At 43.2% G+C, this 20,569-nt stretch overlaps 1 protein-coding gene across 1 annotated transcript in view; it reads left to right on the forward strand.

Annotated features, from left to right (window-relative positions):
- The first annotated feature begins 3,258 nt into the window (after positions 1-3,258).
- Positions 3,259-20,569, forward strand: part of AP1S3 (adaptor related protein complex 1 subunit sigma 3) — a 54,367-nt gene continuing 37,056 nt past the window's right edge. The window contains exon 1 of the mRNA XM_024763137.1: positions 3,259-3,471. Coding sequence (XP_024618905.1) covers positions 3,259-3,471 — 213 coding nt within the window. The remainder of the gene's footprint in view (positions 3,472-20,569) is intronic.

Here is a 20,569-nt window from a genome sequence, read left to right on the forward strand (position 1 = left end):
GTCAAGATTTGCACTTACGATTTTAGATGCTATCCTTTCCAAGGTAGTCTCCCAACCAGGTTAGGGCCCCAAAAGTTGCAAAGAAATGGCACAGAAGATGTTCCCAGTGGTGCTGACGATGAGCGGGAGTTGGTCTGGCTATAAGTTGGGAGTGAAGTACTTGTAAGGGTCAGAGGGAGGGGAGTAAAAGTAATAAAAAGTACACCTTGGTGGTCTCACAGGTCTTCTGGGGTTGATAGAAAAGAAAGAAATAGAGCAGGAATGAACAAGAATGTAGGAGAAAAACCTCAGAGTCAAGGAGAAGAGTATAGGAATTGACAGTTCTGTCGTGGATCTGCTGTTGGATGTGCATAAGTATATGGGGTTGACCTACCAGTCAAAGAGGAGCAGACAATCGACAGAGCGTCCTCCCCAGTGTGCCTGGCTCGTGGTGTCCCATGGGCCTCTTTAGAACCAAGACCAAACTCTCAACATTTTCTTACCTGATCACTATCCCTTCGTGGTCGCCAGCTGAAACCGTGCACCTCAGATTGGCACTTGAACCCATGTGCCGGGACTCAAACCCAGCCAAAACTCAGACTGGGACTAGACCCACGTGGCTGGGACTGGAACCCAGCCAAAACCCACAGTCTTCCAACTGAGATCACACGCCTGGTTTCAGACTTAATGAAGCTCAGGTTCTTGATGTCTCATCACAGAAAGAATTCAGTGAAGGACAAAGTGACAGGTGAGAAGTGGATTTATTTAGAGAGAAACACATTCCACAGACTGTAGGCCATCTGAGAAGGTGAGAAAAGCACCAGGGTATGGGGTTGTCAGTTTTTATAGGGGTGGGTAATTTCATAGGCTAATGAGTGGGAGGAGTATTCCAGCTATTTCAGGAAGGGGCGGGGATTTCCAGGAATTGGGCCATCGCCCACTCTTTGATCATTATGGTTGGTCTTGGAACTGTCATGGTGCCTGTGGGCGTGTCATTTAGCTTGCTGATATGTTACAGTGAGCGTATACTTAGGCTCAAGGTCTAGTGGAAGTCAACTTGTCTGCCATCTTGGACCCATTTGGTTCTAATCAGTTTTTGTCATGTCCTCGGGCTATGTCATTCTTTCAAAAGTTGTGCCCTGCCTCCTTTCCTCCTGTTTCACCTTGGTGCCTTGATTGTAGGCTCAGCTCAGCCTCATTAGCCTGGTCTATGGTTGCCTTGGTCTCACCGCCTCTGAGACTCAGGCTCTCATCTGTACAGTGGGCACAGCACCCCCTCTTTTACAGGTTGTTTGAAGGCCAGCTAAGACCACCTATGTGAAGTGTCCTGACCTGAGCGTGATTTTGGCTGTGATGTGGGAATTTGGAGGGAAGAACATTAGGGGGCAGAAGCTCAGGAGGGTGTCCTCTGCCCATCACAGCAAGGTCGTGAGGGAAGGCAAAGGATGGTCCTATTCTTGAACCAAGCTTTTCCTAACCTGGGCCATACAGTAAGGGAACTTTCTTCTGCTTTTATCTTTTACTTAAGTGTCATGACAAGAGCATTGAGATTTCTATAGCTTAAAGTCTCACCTTTAGCATTCCCATCTCTTTCCACTAGCAGCAAAATCCTTAAAGCAGAAGCTTCACAGAACGGGCAAGGTGGGTGGGACAGGGCTGGGCCCTGCCCTGAAGTCAGATAGAAAGGAGGAGGCACAAAGTTTAGACCGAAGCCAAAATGCCCAAGAAAGGAAGAAAATGTACCCTGAGGGTAGAATTAGTTTAGAAAGCAGCTCTCCTAAATTTACAGTAAATTGCAGATCATCCCATAGTCTGGGGTTTAATTATTGCTTAAATAATCCTCTTCTAGTTGAGAATTTCCAGCTTGGAGACTGGGGTTGTCTTGGTGGCTTTTAGTGCATGGGTTGCCTTAAGGTAGGGAAGACCCATTCCCTCTTGCCCACCCTCTGACCTCCTCTCACTTAACTCCAGACACAGAGGCTCTCTTTGGGGTCTTTTGAGAAGGACAACTCTTTTTTATTTGTTTTCCTTCAGTGCACTGGTATCTCACCTCCACATCTCATGTCACCTTCTCAGAGGGAGGCTCTCCCTGACACCCCAGCTAAATAAATGTAGCTTCCCTTGTGCCTGTCCCAGAAACCTGTACTCATCTTCTTGGAAATCTTCTCATCTACTTAGCACTCATTACTTTCTAATGATCTATTTATTTGTTTATTATTTGTTGAGCCACAAGAGATTATAAGCTTCAGAAGAAAGCTCTTGTTTGGTCCCAGCTGGATCTCCCACCCTCCTTCTGTAGGACTCTGCACAGAGAAAGCACTGATTAATGTGGCATCAACGCACAGATGGATGGAGCTTCCCTTATTTCCAGGTCACCTGGGCTGGACCACACCGCAGAAGGCAGATCCGAGAATTTTCACCAATTTTGGCTTCCAGAAACCACTCAGGCAAAGGTTCGTAACCTTTTTAGGGTCACAGATCTCTTTAGATATTTGATAAAAACGACTCTCCCAAACGAACATAAAAATGCACTCATAACTCTGCTTACAACTTGGGGGTTTGGAGACTCCTAACGGCCCAGGTGGAAACTCCAGACTTAAGAAAAACCAAGGGGAGAAGGAGAGAGATAAGAGGCTCCACGCCAGTCTTAGGAGAGACGTCTTAAAACCGGGCCAGTTTAAAATGACCTATGCCCTTGGATTGCAGACATATATATATATATAAAATGCATGAATATGTGTGTATATGTATATATATATGAAAAGAAAGAAATCCGAGGCAAGAAATCGCTTCTTGCCAGCAGAGTTCCAGATCTGCCAAACGCTCCCCGCCTTACACGGTTTAGGACAAGACAACCAGTGACACTTCCCGCAAGTGTCTCGGGAGATCTCTTAGCCAGGTCTGATCAACGTTTGTGGGATGAATGAATGACACACTCGCTCGCAGAGTCAGGAAAGCAGCCCCCTCGGCGCTCACCGCGTGGGGCTGCTCAGTGCGGATCTCGCGGGCTCTGGTTCCCGGCGCCTGGGCCTAAGAGGCTGGAGGCGGAGGCGCGCGCCCAGGTGTATTCGCACCTAGGGCAGCCCACGCGGCGCGGGGCGGAGACTCTCGGGCACTGCCGCTTCATTCATTACACCGTTTGCTGAGCGCTTAGTCTGTGCCAGGCGCGGTGCCAGGCGGTTGGAGATGTCGCGGGGACCAGGTGGAGTCCTTGCTATTGGCGGCTTACCTTCTAGGAGGACGATGTGGAAGGAGGGAGATGAGTAATATACCAGTAAAATGAAGATAACTTCCGAGAGTAAGTGCTCTAAAGTCTCAAGTACAACCGGATGGAGGGATGGAGAGGCGGCAGCTGCAGAGCGGGCAGGAAATGAAGGCCTCCTTGAGGAGGTGACCTCTGCGCTGTTGGAAGTCCTTAGGGGAGCTCTACAGGTAGTGGGAGCAGAGAGAGCAAAGGCCAGAGAGAAGGAACCCTTGCTTGTAGCGAGAAAGGTAGGCAGGGGCCAGACGAGGCAGGTCCTAATAAACCAAGTTAAGGAGTTTGGATTTTATTTCCACTGAGTGGGGGAGCCTTGGGAGCGGTTTAAGCGTGAGAACTGACTTTATCCCTTCGATACTTTTAAAAGATCGCTTTGGCTGTTGGTGGAGAGCAGCCTGGGGTACGTGTGTGAGGAGGTGTGGAAGTGGAGACAGGGAGACCAGTTTGCAGTGCTCCAGGTGAGAGATCCTGGTTGCCTGCACTTGGATGGAAGCAATAGCTTCAGGCACCTCTTGTTCTTGCCTTCTGTTTAGGGTAGTGTTTTGAGAGTGCGGTGGCCTGAACTGTATGAGTTCCACTTCCCCAGCTGAGCTCACTTCCCAATCGGAGGAGGAACAGAAGTGACCTGCACTCTGGGCTTGAGTACCCTCCACAGGCAGGAGGAGGAGGGCCATGTGGGTTACGAAAGTTGATGGACAAGGAGAGAAGTGGAGTGCCGAGCCCCTGGATGGGAAGACCACAGATGCTTTCCAAGGAGAGGTTTGGCTGCACAGACTGGAGGCGCCATTGTTGTTTGTTGAGGGTTCCTTGTAAATATAGCATGATGAAAAAAGGAGGCTGTAAATAATGGAGCAGCTCTCCTGGCTTGCTCAGGTTTCCCAAGGAAGAAGGTGACATGTGTGCAGCCCGCCACATTTTTTGCCTAATGGAGGGTGGAGTAAGGCCCTGGAGTTTCTGAGTAGCAAAAATCTTCCGTTCCGAGAGCTTGTGTAGGGTCCATGCTCTGGACAACGCCTGCAGTGGAATTTTATGTTTTCTTGCTGGTGTCAAATGATGAGTTGATCAGAAATGTGCAGTTTCCCTGGCTTTTCTACTAGATCTAGCCCAATGGGAAATATTGATGTTATTGAGTGCCTGTGATAGGAGGATGCTCAACGCTTTACATTCTTGATCTCAGTCAGTTCTTGCAACAAACAACCTAATGAGGGTATCATGCTCTTTGTATTTTATCTGCTCTGCCCTGTCCCAGCAATGTGTCCTTGGACCATGACTTGGCCTCTCTATGCCAGTTTGCTCATTTGTAAAATGGAGATAATAACTGTTCCCAACTCATAAGGCAGTGGTTCTCAAAGTGTGGGCTGGGTACACTTAGGAGTCCCCAAGACTTTTCTTTTTTTTTTTTGGTATGTGGGCCTCTCACTGCTGTGACCTCTCCCGTTGTGGAGCACAGACTCTGGACACGCAGGCTCAGCGGCCATGGCTCGCGGGCCCAGCCACTCCGCGGCATGTGGGATCCTCCCGGACTGGGACACGAACCCGTGTCCCCTGCATCGGCAGGCAGACTCTCAACCACTGCGCCACCAGGGAAGCCCCCCAAGACTTTTTAGAGGTCCACAAGGCCAAAACGATTTTCATAATAGCATAGAGATATTATTTGCCCTTTACACGTTCATTCCTACATGACTGTACATGAAGTTTTCTCAAGGCTCACGTGACCTGCGAGAGTGCAGCAGAGTGAATGCAAAAGTGGTAGCAGAGTCCAGCTGTCTTCTATGGAGCCAGACATTAAGTTTGTCTGACATTAAATTTGCCAAAAAGTAGAACAGTGCCACTCTTCTCACTAATATTTTTTTTTTTGCTTTGGAAAATATTGTTACCGTTCATCAAAGAGTTGTTTCTGATCACGTGTAATAGGTTGATTATAATTTTTAAGTGAATCAACAAGTATCTGAAATGTTTCTCTATTTAAATTTACAATACCATACAGTAAATTCACCTTCCCAAGCTGAACTGTGAAGTTATTTCTTTATCTGATTTTATGTTAGAAACAGCATGAATGCTTCCTTTTCCTAAATAGGGTAATTCCAAGTTCCCCATGTTCATCATAATCTCACTGTATTACAGAGAAATAGGAACAGTGAGAAGCCGAGAGGGTGAGGGTGGAGATAGCTAACTCTGAATCTGGAGATCCTGCTGGGAACCCCTCTCCAGCACCCAGTATATCAGTTTTATTGTCTGACGCTTAAGTAAATTGTGATTAGTGTGTATTGTTATTTTGGGGGTTTAAATTCCAGCTTGAGTGAGGAAGCCTATTATGTCAGCAGTAGCGAGCGCCGTCCTCCACTGAGACGTGGTCTGGGCTGCTGGCCAGCACTTACTATGGGGTTGAGGGGTTGGGAAGAGACGCTGTGCGGTGTTCAGTTCTCCCAAGAGGGTTCACCCACAACAGACCCTTCCCACAGGCCTCCCAACAGCACCAGTGAGACTTGTATTTACCCCTCCCCAGGGTTGTTACTTCTGAGTTCCCATTACTGGTTTCTGTGACAAATACTGTCAGCAGCTTACAATTTTTGTGTGGTATTTTATTGACAACAGCTGGCAGGAAATGGTCAGCAGATTGTGTATTTGCCCCACTGTTTCCAATGTCTGTCCTTTTGGGTCCCATGAATTATTTTATTACGGATGAAGACATAATGGATAAAGTCACCCCTTCCCCTAACACAAATAAAGAAAGTTCCTGTATGAGTCTCCAAAGATTAGCATTCCTTGACATCTCTATGAATCATTCTTTCAATTTTATTTTCTTGTTACTGTACAGAGATTCTCCGAGTGAGCTGAGATTTCACTGGTGTTCCTTCTTTCCTGGGGCCTGTCCTTGCCTCTCTCTCTCTCTCTTTTTTTAATGTTTTCCACAGCAGCTACACCATTTTATTTAAATTATTTATTTATTTAATATTTATTTATTTATTTGTTTGCACCGGGTCTTAGTTGCGGCACGTGGGCTCCTTAGTTGCAGCTCACGGGCTCCTTAGTTGCAGCACGTGGGTTCCTTGGTTGTGGTATGCGAACTCTTAGTTGTGGCATGCATGTGGGGTCTAGTTTCCTGGCCAGGGATTGAACCTGGGCCCTCTGCATCGGGAGCGTGGAGTCTTATCCACTGCGCCACCAGGGAAAGTCCCCTTGCCTCTCTTATAGCCTCCCTTTCTCACGTATCTTGTTTTTCTCTGCTGGAATTCATTGTTTTCTAGCTCTTTACCCAGGAGAAGCTCCCTTTCCAGATCCTGTGATGTAAAAGAATGCATGCAGAGATCAGAGGCAAACACCCCTGAAATCCTCTCAGGGGTGTACTAAACTGTCTCTCCAGCACTCTGACTAGCAAGAGAAAATGTACTTCTTGCATGGCTGCTAACGTGGAATAAATTAAGAATTTTTACAGTGGAAAGGGGGTACTGCACACTGTTTCATTTAGAAATGAAATGCCACTGACCATTATGAGGAAGCTGGCCTTCAAAAAATCTCCCACAAAGTCCCAAGTCTGAACACTTCCCAACAGGTAGAGCGGGGTTCTGAAATAGCTCTCTCTAAATAGTTTCTGAAAACTGCCTGGGGAAAAATAATATAACCACTTGTTAGTCCCTCAGTGCGATGGGGCGTAGACCTATATTACATTCAGTCAGGAACATAGGCATGCAGGATTCCAGTTTTAATGTCCTTGTTGGATCTTCTGTAGCAGGGCTTCTGGGCCGGTAAGAAACGACGGGTGTGTGGCAAGGTTCAGTGGCCACTTAAATGCTACAGGAGCCTTCCTTCTACACTGGGTCTATTAAGAGGAGGAACTAAGGCCACAGTACAAACTGTGGTGCTTCTGCCCTTTGTATACTCACCCTTGTTGAGGGGGGACCTTCAGGGGTAAAAACGACTCTTCCAGCTCATTATAGACTAAAAAAAAAAAATTTTTTTTTTTGCATTAAAACATCAATGTATTTGGGTCCAAGAGGCAAACCTCCCATAAACTTTAAAGATAAACACCTAAGATATAGTTCGTTTATGGCTAGTTGCTTAAGGCTGACCCTCCAGATCTCACAAGTCTACCTGCCTTTTCTGCAGTTCTAATTATTTGGGAAGAGAAATTTGAGACAGTGTTCTAAGGCAGGTGTCCGAAACATTTTTCTGTAAAGGGCCGGACTGTAAATATTTTAGGCTTTCTGGGCCTTACAGTCTCTGTCACTATTACTCAACCCCTCTGCTGTAGAGTGAAAGCAGCCATGGACAAGATGCAAATGGCTGTGACTGTGTTTTAATAAAACTTTATTTACCAAAACAGGTGGAGGGCCAGAATTGGCCTGGAGGCTGAGTTTGTTCTGTAGACCCATGTTCCATGTTTTCAGGCAACTTCCATTAATTCACTCATGTGTACATTTGACAAATAAATTGGACACCTGCCCTATGACAAGCAGTGTTCCAGGCAGGACTGGCTATATCATTTGTGGTGCCCAGTACAAAATGAAAATGTAGGATCCCTCGTTCAGAATTTATTGGGAATTTCAAGACAATGGCAGCAGGGCATTAAGTCAAGGGTGCTCCCTTTGTGAACCCAGGGCTCTGGTGTCCACAAAAGCCAGCCCTGGATCTAGGCCCCAGAGGTCATGCTGAAGAAGCCAGAAGCTCTCCTGCTCTCCTGGAGCCCACGTTCTTGGCGGGAAGTTCTCTAAACTTTCTTAATATGTATTTTGTATCAAGCGTACAGAAGAGGATTATACTATAAAGTAGGGGTTAGTCATCATCTCATTCTTACTTCATGGAAGTTGTAGATGATTCCCAGGCAGGTGGCATGGGGACCCAAGCAGTGCCGATCCTGGTGGCTACGTCAGGCCCTGCCATCCCTTCCCTTCTTGTCCTGAGGTCGTGGGCCGTTCGTCCGGCTGGCTTGGACTGTACTTGGTCATTTCCTGAATCAGTTCTGACTGGATGGGGAGTTCTCAGCCGTATCCGCTCCCCGCGTTTGCTGTAGGTTAGATCCTTAGGTCGGTGCTTCCGCTGCTCTCATTGCCTCTGTCCACGTCCCAATGGAGCCCTGGGCACGGGATGCCATGGCTTCCCCAGGTCTTCCTGGGTCTGCCCTGATTGTCAGGTGTGGTATAATTTGTCAGCTTAGACAAATTTGTCTAAAATGATGACACAGATAAACCTGCAAATAAACAGAAAACTTGTAGAAGGGTATGCTAGAGACAGTGATTGTTTCTGGGAAGGGCTCTAAGCATCTGGTGTTGTAAAAAGAGTCACTTTTTATTGTGTGTTCTATTAGACATCTCAGGTTTTTTTTTGTATTTGAACATAGCACCTTTTAAATTATATGAAAAATGACTTAAAAAATGTTCCCATTTGTATTACTTCTCCAGCAAAACTCTGCTTTGTTTTTCCCTATGTTTTGTAACTTCTTAAGCCTGGATGTGTCTGGAATTGGGATGGAAACAGAAGTTTCCTTACAATACGTCCACACACACACACAGACACACACAGACACACACATGCATGTACGCACACAGACACTTTCTCTCTTCTATTTTCTTTAACTTGGGCTCTTGGTCAGGCTTCCAGGACTCCTGTTTGTACCTTGCTTTTTTAAAAAAATAAATTTATTTATTTTATTTATTTCTGGCTGCACTGGGTCTTCATTGCTGTGCACGGGCTTTCTCTAGTTGCGGTGAGTGGGGGCTACTCTTCATTACCGTGCGCGGGCTTCTCATTGCGGTGGCTTCTCGTTGCGGAGCACGGGCTCTAGGCGTGCGGGCTTCAGTAGTTGTAGCACGTGGGCTCAGTAGTTGCGGCTTGCAGGCTCCAGAGCGCAGGCTCAGTAGTTGTGGCGCACGGGCCCAGCCGCTCCGCGGCATGTGGGATCTTCCCGGACCAGGGCTCGAACCCGTGTCCCCTGCATTGGCAGGTGGGCTCTCAACCACTGTGCCACCAGGAAAGCCCTGTACCTTGCTTTTGAATGTGAGTCGAGACTAGCTGAGGGGGAAAAAAATGTGATCCATCTTTCTAACTTCAGCGACTCTGAAAACTTTTGGTAAAAAGGTAAAATAATATTGCTAGTCATTTCACAGGACGGAACCATGAAAGCACAGAGGTGCTTGTCAGATGAACTAGGATTGGCCTCACTGTGTTCAGTAGACAGCAGAACATTCTAGCAAGATTGAGAAGTCCTGTCCCTGAAAGAGTCAGGGAGGACCAATCAAGCCCGGTACCAGATTCAGATTGACTGAATAGTTCAGCCCCCAGTTTCAGTGTCTTCTGCCCACCTCCAGCTTCTCTTGGCTTCCCTGAAAAAAAAAATCAGGGCAGCAACTTTTCGTTATGCAGGTGAGGCTACAAGAGGCCTGAAAAAGATGACTGTTTCTTTTAAGTGTCAGAACTTCCTCGGGAGGCAGAAGTGCTGTTGGAGGAGATGTCTCTGTTGTGTAAATGTTGAGATACACGTTGCCTGTGGAGGTGACATGCCTACAGCGTTTCAGGAAGCCTGCCTGTGCTCATTTCTAAAGGCAGATGTGGGATACAGGTGTGACGTGGTGGTGAGGCAGAGGGCCCTGGGCTCCTGGGTGCAGGCTCTGTGATCTGGGAGGCTCTGCTCTTTGCTCTCGTAACGAGGCCCGCTTCCTAAATTTCCCTGAAGATTGAATGAGCCAATCCAGTTCAACCCTTAGCTCGGGGGCTGGCACCTGGCATACATTCCATAAATGTTAGCCAGGACATTTTTAAGGGAGATAGGAAAAAGCTAATGAAAAACTTAAAAATAGTTCTTAAGTGTTTTTCTTTTTTTAATGAGAAATTTATTTGAACGGATGAAGCAAAGAAACAAAATATCACAGACTGCAGATACTGGGGAGGTGGGAGAAGATAAGGGTTATTGTAATATCACATTTAAAAAAATGTGATTCTGAACTCAGAGTGTGTATAGAACGTTTTCCTTTTATTTCGGAAACAACTGCTTGCCTCCAGTTTCTTTGTGAGAAGTCAGGTTCTCAATTCAAAGTGTCCTGTGTGTGAGTCCTACCTTTCTAAGTCTGTTTGACCTCACAATTTGGATACTTTAAGAATTCAGAAAATCTAGTCTACGTTGACAATCTTTGTAAAAAAAATACGGGGAAAAGAGGAGGCTTGACTATATAACAAGGCAGGTCTGTCTGTCAGATTGAACCTGAATTTTCAAAGAGTGTGATGGATGGGCAATCTCCCACCTCTTAAACTTTGTGCACAACCATTGGCATGGTTGTCAAGGTATAAAGGCCCTAGGGACAGGTTTTTAATGAGTGTGGAGTATAGGCTGCCATAGGAAGAAAAAGGAAGGTTCTTAATAAACGTTTAAGTGATCATTACAATGCGGGCGCTGAGTTTAGCATAGTAATCAGAGCAAGTTGTTCCTGGCCACAAAAAAATTCACATTGAGAAAGATCAAATAAGCATCACTATGAAATATGAATGGGGTCCCAAGTTATTAAGGTTTCATTCGACTTCAAAGGCGAATTGAAAATTGCTTGGAATTTCTGCTCCCTATTTCTAGGACCTTTTCCTCCTCGAATGATTTGAAACAGAACCAAAGGCCAGTCTGCCTCTCAAAAGACTCCAGGAGAAAACCTAATTAGGGACATATTGACTATAAGACAAAATTAAACCACCAACAGCTATTGTTGATATATCCTAAGTTGATTACCTTGTCCAGATGAAATGATAAATGGAGAAATAGTACATGAATCACTTTTCAGGGTTTTTTTTTTCCTTCTTCATTTGTTAATCCTTGTGTTCTTAACCAAGGAGGTTATTAGAAAAGAAAACCCCACAAGTATGAGATCTGTTTCTTGATTACAAGAAACTTGTGTTGTTGGGAAGAAATTTCTCACATGCATAGCAAACCTAGATGAGTATGGGAGTAGATAATTAAGCTGTGAAGTATGTCGTTCAGATTACATAATTGCTGCAGGAATTCCATGCAGGAGGACATGGGAGGGGCTCATGGGAGAGACAGTCGTGGGGCTGAGCCCCAGAAGAGCAGGTGACCCTGCCTCCAGCTTTTCAGAAAAGGGTGTGTGTGTCTGGTATGTATGTGAGTGGGAAGGGGTTAATAAGTAGACAACACGGAAAGGTGGTATTAAGAAAATGTAAGTCCTGAAGGAGTGCCTGCTGAAGGTCTACCATGACAAACTGGTTTCTTTCTTTCTTTTTTTTTAAAGATGTACCTTTTTTCTTAATTAGTTTTATTTCATTTATTTATTTATTTATTTATTTATATTTTTGGCTGTGTTGGGTCTTCACTGCTGCACACGGGCTTTCTCTTGTTGCGGCGAGCGGGTGGGGAGGCTACTCTTCATTGCGGTGCGCGGGCTTCTCATTGCGGTGGCTTCTCTTGTTGCAGAGCACGGGCTCTAGGCACACGGGCTTCAGTAGTTGTGGCATGTGGGCTCAGTAGTGTGGCGCACAGACGGGGAATCAAACCCGTGTCCCCTGTATTGGAAGGTAGATTCTTAAGCACTGCGCCATCAGGGAAGTCCAAACTGGTTTCTTATTGATTCCCCCATCTCTAACTCTGCCCTCCAGTCAACCCCACTAAGAAATTCTTTATCCAGTATTATCAGGAATGACATTTCTCACTGACTTTACAGATAACGAAAAAGGACAACCTTTTTATTTTAGAGTTAAAAAAAAATTAATATCTTACTTAAGCATTTGGGGAAATGGGTCAAAAGTAGCTTGAGGCTTGTCCAGAGTCCGGAGGAGCCTCACTTCACTCAGCTGCATAGGTTTGGAGATGGGTTGCCTTCTTAGCAGCCAAGAAACAATGTTACTGCAGTTGCAGGTGTGTTTAGGGATGTGTGCGTGTGTTCTGTCTCTGAGTGGGCTAGTTTCCTTGTGTATCTCTAAGAAACAATTGCTGTTACCTTCCTCCATCACTCTAATGAATGTTTTGAAAAGGAAAGCTTATTTTAATAGCAGCCGAAGACAGACATCACTGGAAAGAGGAGCATGATGCTTGGAAGGATTGCTAGACTGGAAGATAAGGGGATCTGGGTCCTGTACCCAGCTATGCCAGCAACCATGACCTTTATTTACCACGTTACCTAACTTCCCGGGGCCAGTCCTCAGCTGTCACTTGAGGCGAGAGAGAATCTTAAAAATCCTTTCTGGCTCTCACAGTTTGTAATCAGCTACAAGAAAGTCATATGCCTCTCCAAACCCAATGTACCTTATGTGTCAGATCCAGAAGTGGGGCAAGCCTGATGCTGAACTGTTGAGCCATATGTCCTTGTGTTGCTGTTGATCAGGAGCTGGGCTCCTCGGAAGTGCAGCTTGCAGGTGGGGTTGTCACGTACCAGGAAGGCCATACCAACAGAGCTCATGTAACTTTACATCGAATCATTGCATTGCTCACACATCTATTTGTGTGTGTGTTTAGGGACAGGTTTAAGTGCACTTTTGGCTTCAATCAAGTCAGGTGTGAAAGAAGCACAGCATTACTATTTTGCTGTAGGTACACATTTACTGAATACCCACTGTGTGGTCTGTACCCGGAATTGGAGATTATTAAGAGCTATAAAGGAGACAGAAATGAGTATGCTTCTTATCCCACAGGGAGGGAAAACATAAACAGTACAACTTGCACGTTTCTTTCAAGAATGTCGAAAATAGAGATGTAGCTGGGATGGGATAGGGTACATGGGGACGTGTAAATTTTATGAGAGATTCTGAAAGGATGTTATAGACTTGGTTGGGTGAGGAGTATATTTTGGGCATGGGAGAGGGATTAGGAATGGGGTGTGAGATGCGCTCTAACAAGGCGTTTCAGGGCCTGCAAGCAGATTGGCGTGGCTGCATCTGGGAATCAGTTTGGGAAACATACACACGCAGAAACCTAGTTCCCGAGAAATAGTGGAGTCATTGGTGGAGGCTGTTGAATGACAGAGGAGATTTTCTCCCTGTCATTTGTTGGGAGGACAGTTCAGGAAGGTCTGGCTTTTTTGTTTTCTGTTCAGAAAGATTTTAAAGTGAACTTTAAAGTTTTATGTTCATTTTCTTTTATAGTAGGTAAGTTGGACAACCACACCCATATCTCAGAAAAACTTGAATCTTTCATAATTTTTTCTTTTTTATTTCCTCTTAATTGAGATGAACCTCCTGATCATGAGCTTGGGTGTTGGGGCAATGCCAAATTGCTATAAAAAAAAGGTTTTTTTGAGATATAACTGACATATAACATTATATTAGTTTCAGGTGTAACTAATATAATGATTCAGTATATGTATATATTGTGAAATGATCGCTGCAATAAGTCCAGTTAACACCCATAGTCATTTTTTTAAGGAAATTCAGGCCAAATATATGTATTTATTGAGCAGCTATATGTCATTGCTTGTTAAAATTCAAACCATTAAACTTATTGAAGAATAAAATATTTTAAAACATAATGGACCAATGTGAAAACTTCAACTCTTGCTCCTGTGTAAAGCATTTGGTAAAAGACTTATCCTGTGTCAATTGTAAGACAAATAACTTTTGGTCTGAGAAAAAACCTTTTTAAAGTGACTTGCTTTGTAATAATGGGCTTGTCTGATTCACTGATGTTGATCCATATTTATTAGTAAAATCAATATCAAAAATGCCTTTTAAATCATGATAGAATGTAATTTTTGGAGCAACTGCTTAGCAAACGTTATGCCAACAAAATTTGCGTTAGCGCCATCTCTGCTGCACGTAAGTCAGTTTTGGGATCAAAACATTGATATTGTAAAGACCCCACTAAATCTTTCTAAAAAGGATCATGTCAAGACTTTTAAACAAAGTCAGCTTTTAAATCTCATTTTTCTGAGCTGCTTTTTATAACCAGTGAGGACAATTGTGTTTTATCAGTAAGAGCTCAAGAACAGAATATTTAAGATAACTAATTGTAATAATCATTATGTTTTTAGCAAATATTTACAACATGAATGCTTCCATAATATACTTCCAATTTAGAATTATATTCTGTACTACAGTCTTAGACATGGAAGCTAAAAATTTTGGACCTTGAAAAAGTGACCCCCCCCCAAAAAAAAGGGCACAAATCCTTTTTTAATTAACTGTGAAATAATCACAACCAGAATAGAACTTTTCTTTCCAAAGCTTCTTTTTTCTTCCCAGTTTTATTGAGATATAATAGACCAAAGCATCTTGGAGTGGTATTTTTTTGGTAACATCCTTGAAAGATTTATAATTAAACATCAGTTTTACTGCCAACTGCCATATTTATTTATGGGTGCTGATGACTTTACAGTTTATATTGTAGTTATACATTGCTAAAATTAGGTTAGATTTCTGAATTTTAAATAAGCATTTAAAATGTTAGGCAAGGGAAAGAATTGAGAAAAATAGAGTGTGCTTTTCTTTCATTGCCTGTTTTTTATCTGCTGGATGACGTAAAGAATGATTATTTCCCACAAAAGTGACCCCAAAATATCTGTCACATCCTCCCCTTAAAAAAGTCATACTATTTGTCAGGTCTAATGAAAAAAGAAACAAGTTTTCAGACTTGAAGATGTCAACCATCTTCAGCCTGCACATGGCTGATTGCCATGAACCCAAGATGGGCCAGGCCAGTGCTGGGTGTTGTCTGGTGTTCCCTGAGCTGTGTAGGGAGCCGGAGACTGCCAGGTAGAGAATGGGTGTACTCTAGCCGGTGCGTGTTTATTTACTGCCCAGCCTTAGTCTCATCACGCTATAAGAATAGGGAGAGCCCAGAAAGGGGTTATATAATGAGATTTGAGCAGAAGGCCAGACTCACTATCATGTAACTGCCTTGAAATTACTTTGTTGGCAATTAAAATATATTTAAACTATTTCTCCATGACTGAAGCTTAAATCTGTGACTATTTTTTTTAATATCCTTTATCTTTTTTTTTTTTACATCTTTATTGGAGTATAATTGCTTTACAATGGTGTGTTAGTTTCTGCTTTATAACAAAGTGAATCAGTTATACATATACATATGTTCCCATATCTCTTAAATAACGTCCTCTTCAAAGCAGCTGGTGATTCTTAAAAGTTTTCTGGGATAAGAATCCTTTCGGAAATCTGCTAAAATTTCTGCACTTTGTCCTTAGAGCAATGCTTATAAATCCAAAATATACTTTTAGGAAGTCTACCAACAAGTCTACCTTTCTCTTCCAGATTATCCTTAGACCTTGGACATTTCTTGTAAAACTATAGAATGCTACCTGAATTCAGTACTTAGCCCTGCCATCTATAGCTTGATGACTCCGGGAAAGTCTTTTAAGTGTCAGAAACTTAATTTATTATTATTATTATTGTCTTTAATGTTGGTACCTTGCCTTGATATGTGGCTTAAACAATCTAATGCATATAAACATACCCAACATTGTGCCTGCCATGCAGTGGGCCATTTCTACTGATGAATACAATTGTCGTGTGGAACACTGCGTTCATTTTAGTTGGTCAGCAGATTTGCATCTTCCTGGAGGAAAGGCCCCCTGAGCAGTTAGATGATGACCAGAAGATTTTTGGGGGGCTTAGGACCGGAGTAGTGAGAGTTGGTGGGCCGGTGACAATGTCTCTAGTGTCATATAACTCATAGCTGTTGCATCTGTCTCCACTTGAGGTAAAGAAGTCAACCGCAGATAATCACAGAGGCCAGATGGGGGCACCTTTGCCCCCTGGAGATGGGTTCACAAATTCTTCCAAACTGTCTTCTTTGTCAAGGACTCTAAGCAGACCACTGCTGTTAACACAGCTTTCTTCAGACAGGCTCCTGTAGAGTAGATCCTGGAGCCACTTTCTGGTTGTCATTCCAGCCATGTCGTCCTCTGACCACACCGTGGCTGTGTTGATTGGAACATGTCTTCTGCAGAGGGCTAATCACGCTGCCTGTGGACTCTTATTTTAATTGCCAAGTTATGGGGATTGCATGTGGTCATTTGTGAACAGTCTGCGGTATTGTTGAGCCTAGTGTTATGCAACACAGACTCAAAAGACTCACGTAGTGTAAAGCAGTCCCACCTACACTGTGCACCTATGAACAGTGTAGTTTTTTTTTTTTTTTTTTTTTTTTTTTAAAAAAAAAGCGGTACACGGGCCTCTCACTGCTGTGGCCTCTCCCGTTGCGGAGCACAGGCTCCGGACGCGCAGGCTCAGCGGCCATGGCTCACGGGCCCAGCCGCTCCGCGGCATGCAGGCTCCCGGACCGGGGCACGAACCTGTGTCCCCTGCATCGGCAGGCGGACTCTCAACCACTGCGCCACCAGGGAAGCCCTGAAGACTGCCTTTGATTGTGGGAAGGACTGATGTGTGGATAACGGGAAGACCTCAGGCTTTACAGTCAGATCTGTGTTGGAATCCCTCTCTGCCATTTACTAGCCTTACAGCTCAGTCATTAATGTAGGTATTATGGTGCATCTATCCATGCCCTCAAATGAACACTCACTGTCTGTTCCTTGCTGCTGGCTGTCTTGATGGTGATGGCTTGTGACTACTTACATTTCCTGCTTCTTTTAGCAATGCTGCGTGTTCATGCCTGGAACCCTGGCTTTGTGCAAAAAGGGCCATCTGATATGTTGATCTGCTTTTGACAAGTGACCAGTTGAAGTAGTTTTTTCAAATGCATGAGGATGGAAAAAACAATCATCTACTATCTGTCATGGAGATTTATCATTGAATATATTACTTACATTCCTAATTTAACCAATTAACCTAGCTGATGACAAAGTTCATTCTAGTAGTATTGTGTTCTATGGAATGCAGAATAATGTATAAATAAGAATGGTTTATGCGCTTGGACTATTTGCTGTGGAATGTAAAAAATTTTAGATTTTAGTCAACTAGGACCCATTGCCTTAGTTTTTCTTACAAGGTTCACATGTTAGGTTGGTTTCACAAATCTATGCAATATTCATTTTAGGCTTGTTTCTACCACAATCCTTAGGAATTTGAAGTTAGTTCATAAACTTAGGAGGGAAAGTGATTGTTATCTGAGAGTTGAGTCAGACCCTGAAGAATCATTACTTGGGTCTGTCTAGAATTTAACCCAGTCTCTGCTTTCCTTGAATTACATCCAAAATCAACCCTGGATGATTTCTTCCAGAATGAGTTCCTTCAGACTCTTCCTCTCAAAGAAAATGTGTCCTACACTGGAGGCCACAACTGAAATTTACCAACCAAGGAGAACCAATGAATGTCCTAGTTTTATAGCAAAAGATTCTCAAAGGTTTTCCAATGTGGTTTATATAACGTTGATATTTACTTTCAGAATCAATGGTATTGTTTTCCTAACTTTATCTGTCCTATTGGTAGAATGACTTAAAAGTCCAAAAGTCCAAATCAAAAACGAAATCACATTCATTTAAAATAAAGATTGGGTCTTTGTTATTATTGTCAGCCTGAAATCTCCTATACAGTCTTAGTATTTTTTTGTTTAATGTCCAAGCCTCGTTTTGATTGAAGTACAACTATATTTGAAACATGAGACTACATATTCGCAAATGGTGGCTGTTTACATGATCAGTGAGAATTTTATTTGTGCTATTTGGTAGGGTCATTGGAAAACCTGTCTTGGCGACATGCCCCTGATTATCGTGGCCTAGAGGGCGGCCAGGGATGGTTTAAATGTTAGCTTCCAAGCGTATTCAGTTTCAGAATTAGGTGATGTCTGAGAAGCAGAAAGGCCAGCCCTTTGTCGTTTCTGCCTCTTTGTTAAGCTCAATACTGATGGGCATGGTCTCTGCTCCTAGGCTGTGAATTAAACAGAGCAGAACAGAAAATGAAAGGCAGAGAACAGCTGCTTACCATTGTTAATGGACGAAACAAAGAACAGAGGGTGGGATACTCAATAATGCCAGCTGTGTCCACCGCGGTCTCTTCCCTGTGATTTTTCTCTGACTTGGTCAGCGCAGTCTTCCTGGCAATGAGAGCCACAGGGGGTTAGAGGCTGGGAGGCAGAGAGGGCACAAAGCCCAGGCCACTTCCATAGTCTAAACATGTGACAAAACAAAGAAGTGGCCAAACAAGGCTATAAGTATTGTGGCAGCTTTTCAAACCTTATGCCTAACAAGATAATATATGCAGTGTTCATAAAATTCTGTGCACTTCCATTTTGCCTTTTGCAAAATATTTTAAGGATTTATAAGACTTTATTGATTCATTGTGTATGCCAGGATCTTGAACTGGTAATGGGATACAAACTTATAGCCACATAAAGAATGCCTCTTTCAGACCCATTGGGGTTCTTCTGTGACGGTCTGAGTAATGCATGATTCTAAATTTCATTCAGTGGGGTTACCTCCGATTCCGAGGCTGATTTGTCTGTCTTTGCTGTCCCACACATTAGCACTCATAGTGTCCATATTTTGGGAAATGGCTTACAAGAGGCATGCAGGGGCTGTGTCAGAGTGGGCTTAGCCAGGCTGTGTCCTCCAAACAGGGCTATAGTTGGTAAAAGTTATTCAGAGTTGGGGATCTGCTGCCAACCTTCCTGGCTTCCAAGCCCAATTCTATCAACTATAGCTGTGTGGCCTTGGACAAGTTACTTAACATCTCTGTCCCTCAGTTGTCCCAACTTAAGAAATGGAAACTGACTGGTAGCATATGATATTCCAAATAATGTATAATGGTAATAAATTACTGTTATTTGTTGTACTATTTATTCTTCTCCCCAAGATTTTAATCTATTTGTTCTCTTGCTCTTGGGCTCAGGTAGGAGATGAAGGCCCATGAATATGCCGCATGGAGATGCTGTACTCCATCTCTAGGTATCAATTCTAAACGACAGGCTTTGAAGGTCATAAAAAAATCGCTCACACAGATTTTGCTCTCTGCTTTTGATCCATATAGCTCTTTTCTAATTTCTAAACCAAAAAAACTCCAAAACAACATTGATTTTTGAATGAACTATAGGATGCCTAGTGGACTCAGTCAATAGCCCTGACTTGAGAAGGGCCATGGTCAAAGCTGTAAAGGCCTCTTGATTTTAGAAGGTGTTCTATTACATTGTTCTCAGTATTACTGATAGAAGCATTATTGGGAAAACTGTTATGAAGCCCTTGATGCTGATGGAATCAGTTATTCACTCATTCTAGCGTTCTGCAGCTGGTGGACATTGCTGCTGTTCTGTGACTTGAAGGACACCTAGAAAAATCATAAGGAGAAGAGAAGGGGATGGATGATGACAAAGGCTTGGATCCCCATTCTGAATTTGGTGGCTTGGAAATTAAAGCTTAAGTTTTTCCAGAAAAACAAAAATAAAATGGCTACCTCTAATAATGTCTTTAAGAAAACTCTTAAATTTCAATTCATACTTACCTACAGTTTCAGGTGTCCTTAGTTAGAGGCTTGTTTTCTGCTTTTGTACAGTGGGACTTCTCATAATCTAGGTGCATCCCAGATGCACAGCCTAGTCTACTTTTGTGTTGTCAAGACTTTTCTTTTGGCCATTATTTGTTTTCTGATTGTTTATTGTCTCTGTCTCATTTTCCAGGAGGGGATAATGTTGAATGTGTTGGAAAAACAGATATTTGGTAGCCAGTTGGAAAAGTTAAATGCTCATTTCTTCGTTTTGAGTTCAAGTAAATGTTCAGTCCCCATGGTAGTTACTTTATGATTCTTAGTCTTACCAATGAATGGGCTAAGGGAGACTTTTTTTTTGACTTTGCTATGATGGATCATTGCATCCTTTTTTTTACAATGACATTTACAGGAAGGAAAATTCATAGTGTTTTCACGTTGCTTTTAGTATGTTGTTCTAGAATTATCCATCAGAGATTGACACCAAATATACTTGCATGCTGATAGTATATCAACAATTTCCAGAAAAAATTAATTTATCTCCTCTCCCACAGGCAAAATCTGTCATTAAAATATGAGGCAGCAATGGATTTAGACATAATTCAAAACCCATCAATATTCTAAACATTAATCTTCTGAATTCTCACAGTTCTATTGTAAGTTAATTAAGTAATTACATTTTACACATTATATTTTCTTTTTTGTATTATGGAACTACTATTAAGTAAATTGTTGCTTTAGCATTTTCACACAAGAGTTGATCTGCCATAGAACTTCATCCATTCATTCAGAAGGTATTTCTTGAGGACCTACTATGTGCTGGTCACTGTTCTGGAAGAGTGGGAAACAACAATGAACAAAAGGCAAAATCATTGGCTCTGGAGCTTACATTGTAGGGTGTGGAGTAACAGCAACATAATAAGTAAAATAGTAGGTCAAAAATACTGTGGGGCTTCCCTGGTGGCGCAGTGGTTGGGAGTCCGCCTGCCGATGCAGGGGGCGCGTGTTCGTGCCCTG

Source organism: Neophocaena asiaeorientalis, unplaced genomic scaffold (assembly GCF_003031525.2).
Source record: "Neophocaena asiaeorientalis asiaeorientalis breed wild unplaced genomic scaffold, Neophocaena_asiaeorientalis_V1.1 scaffold86, whole genome shotgun sequence".
Taxonomy (NCBI): Eukaryota; Metazoa; Chordata; class Mammalia; order Artiodactyla; family Phocoenidae; genus Neophocaena; species Neophocaena asiaeorientalis.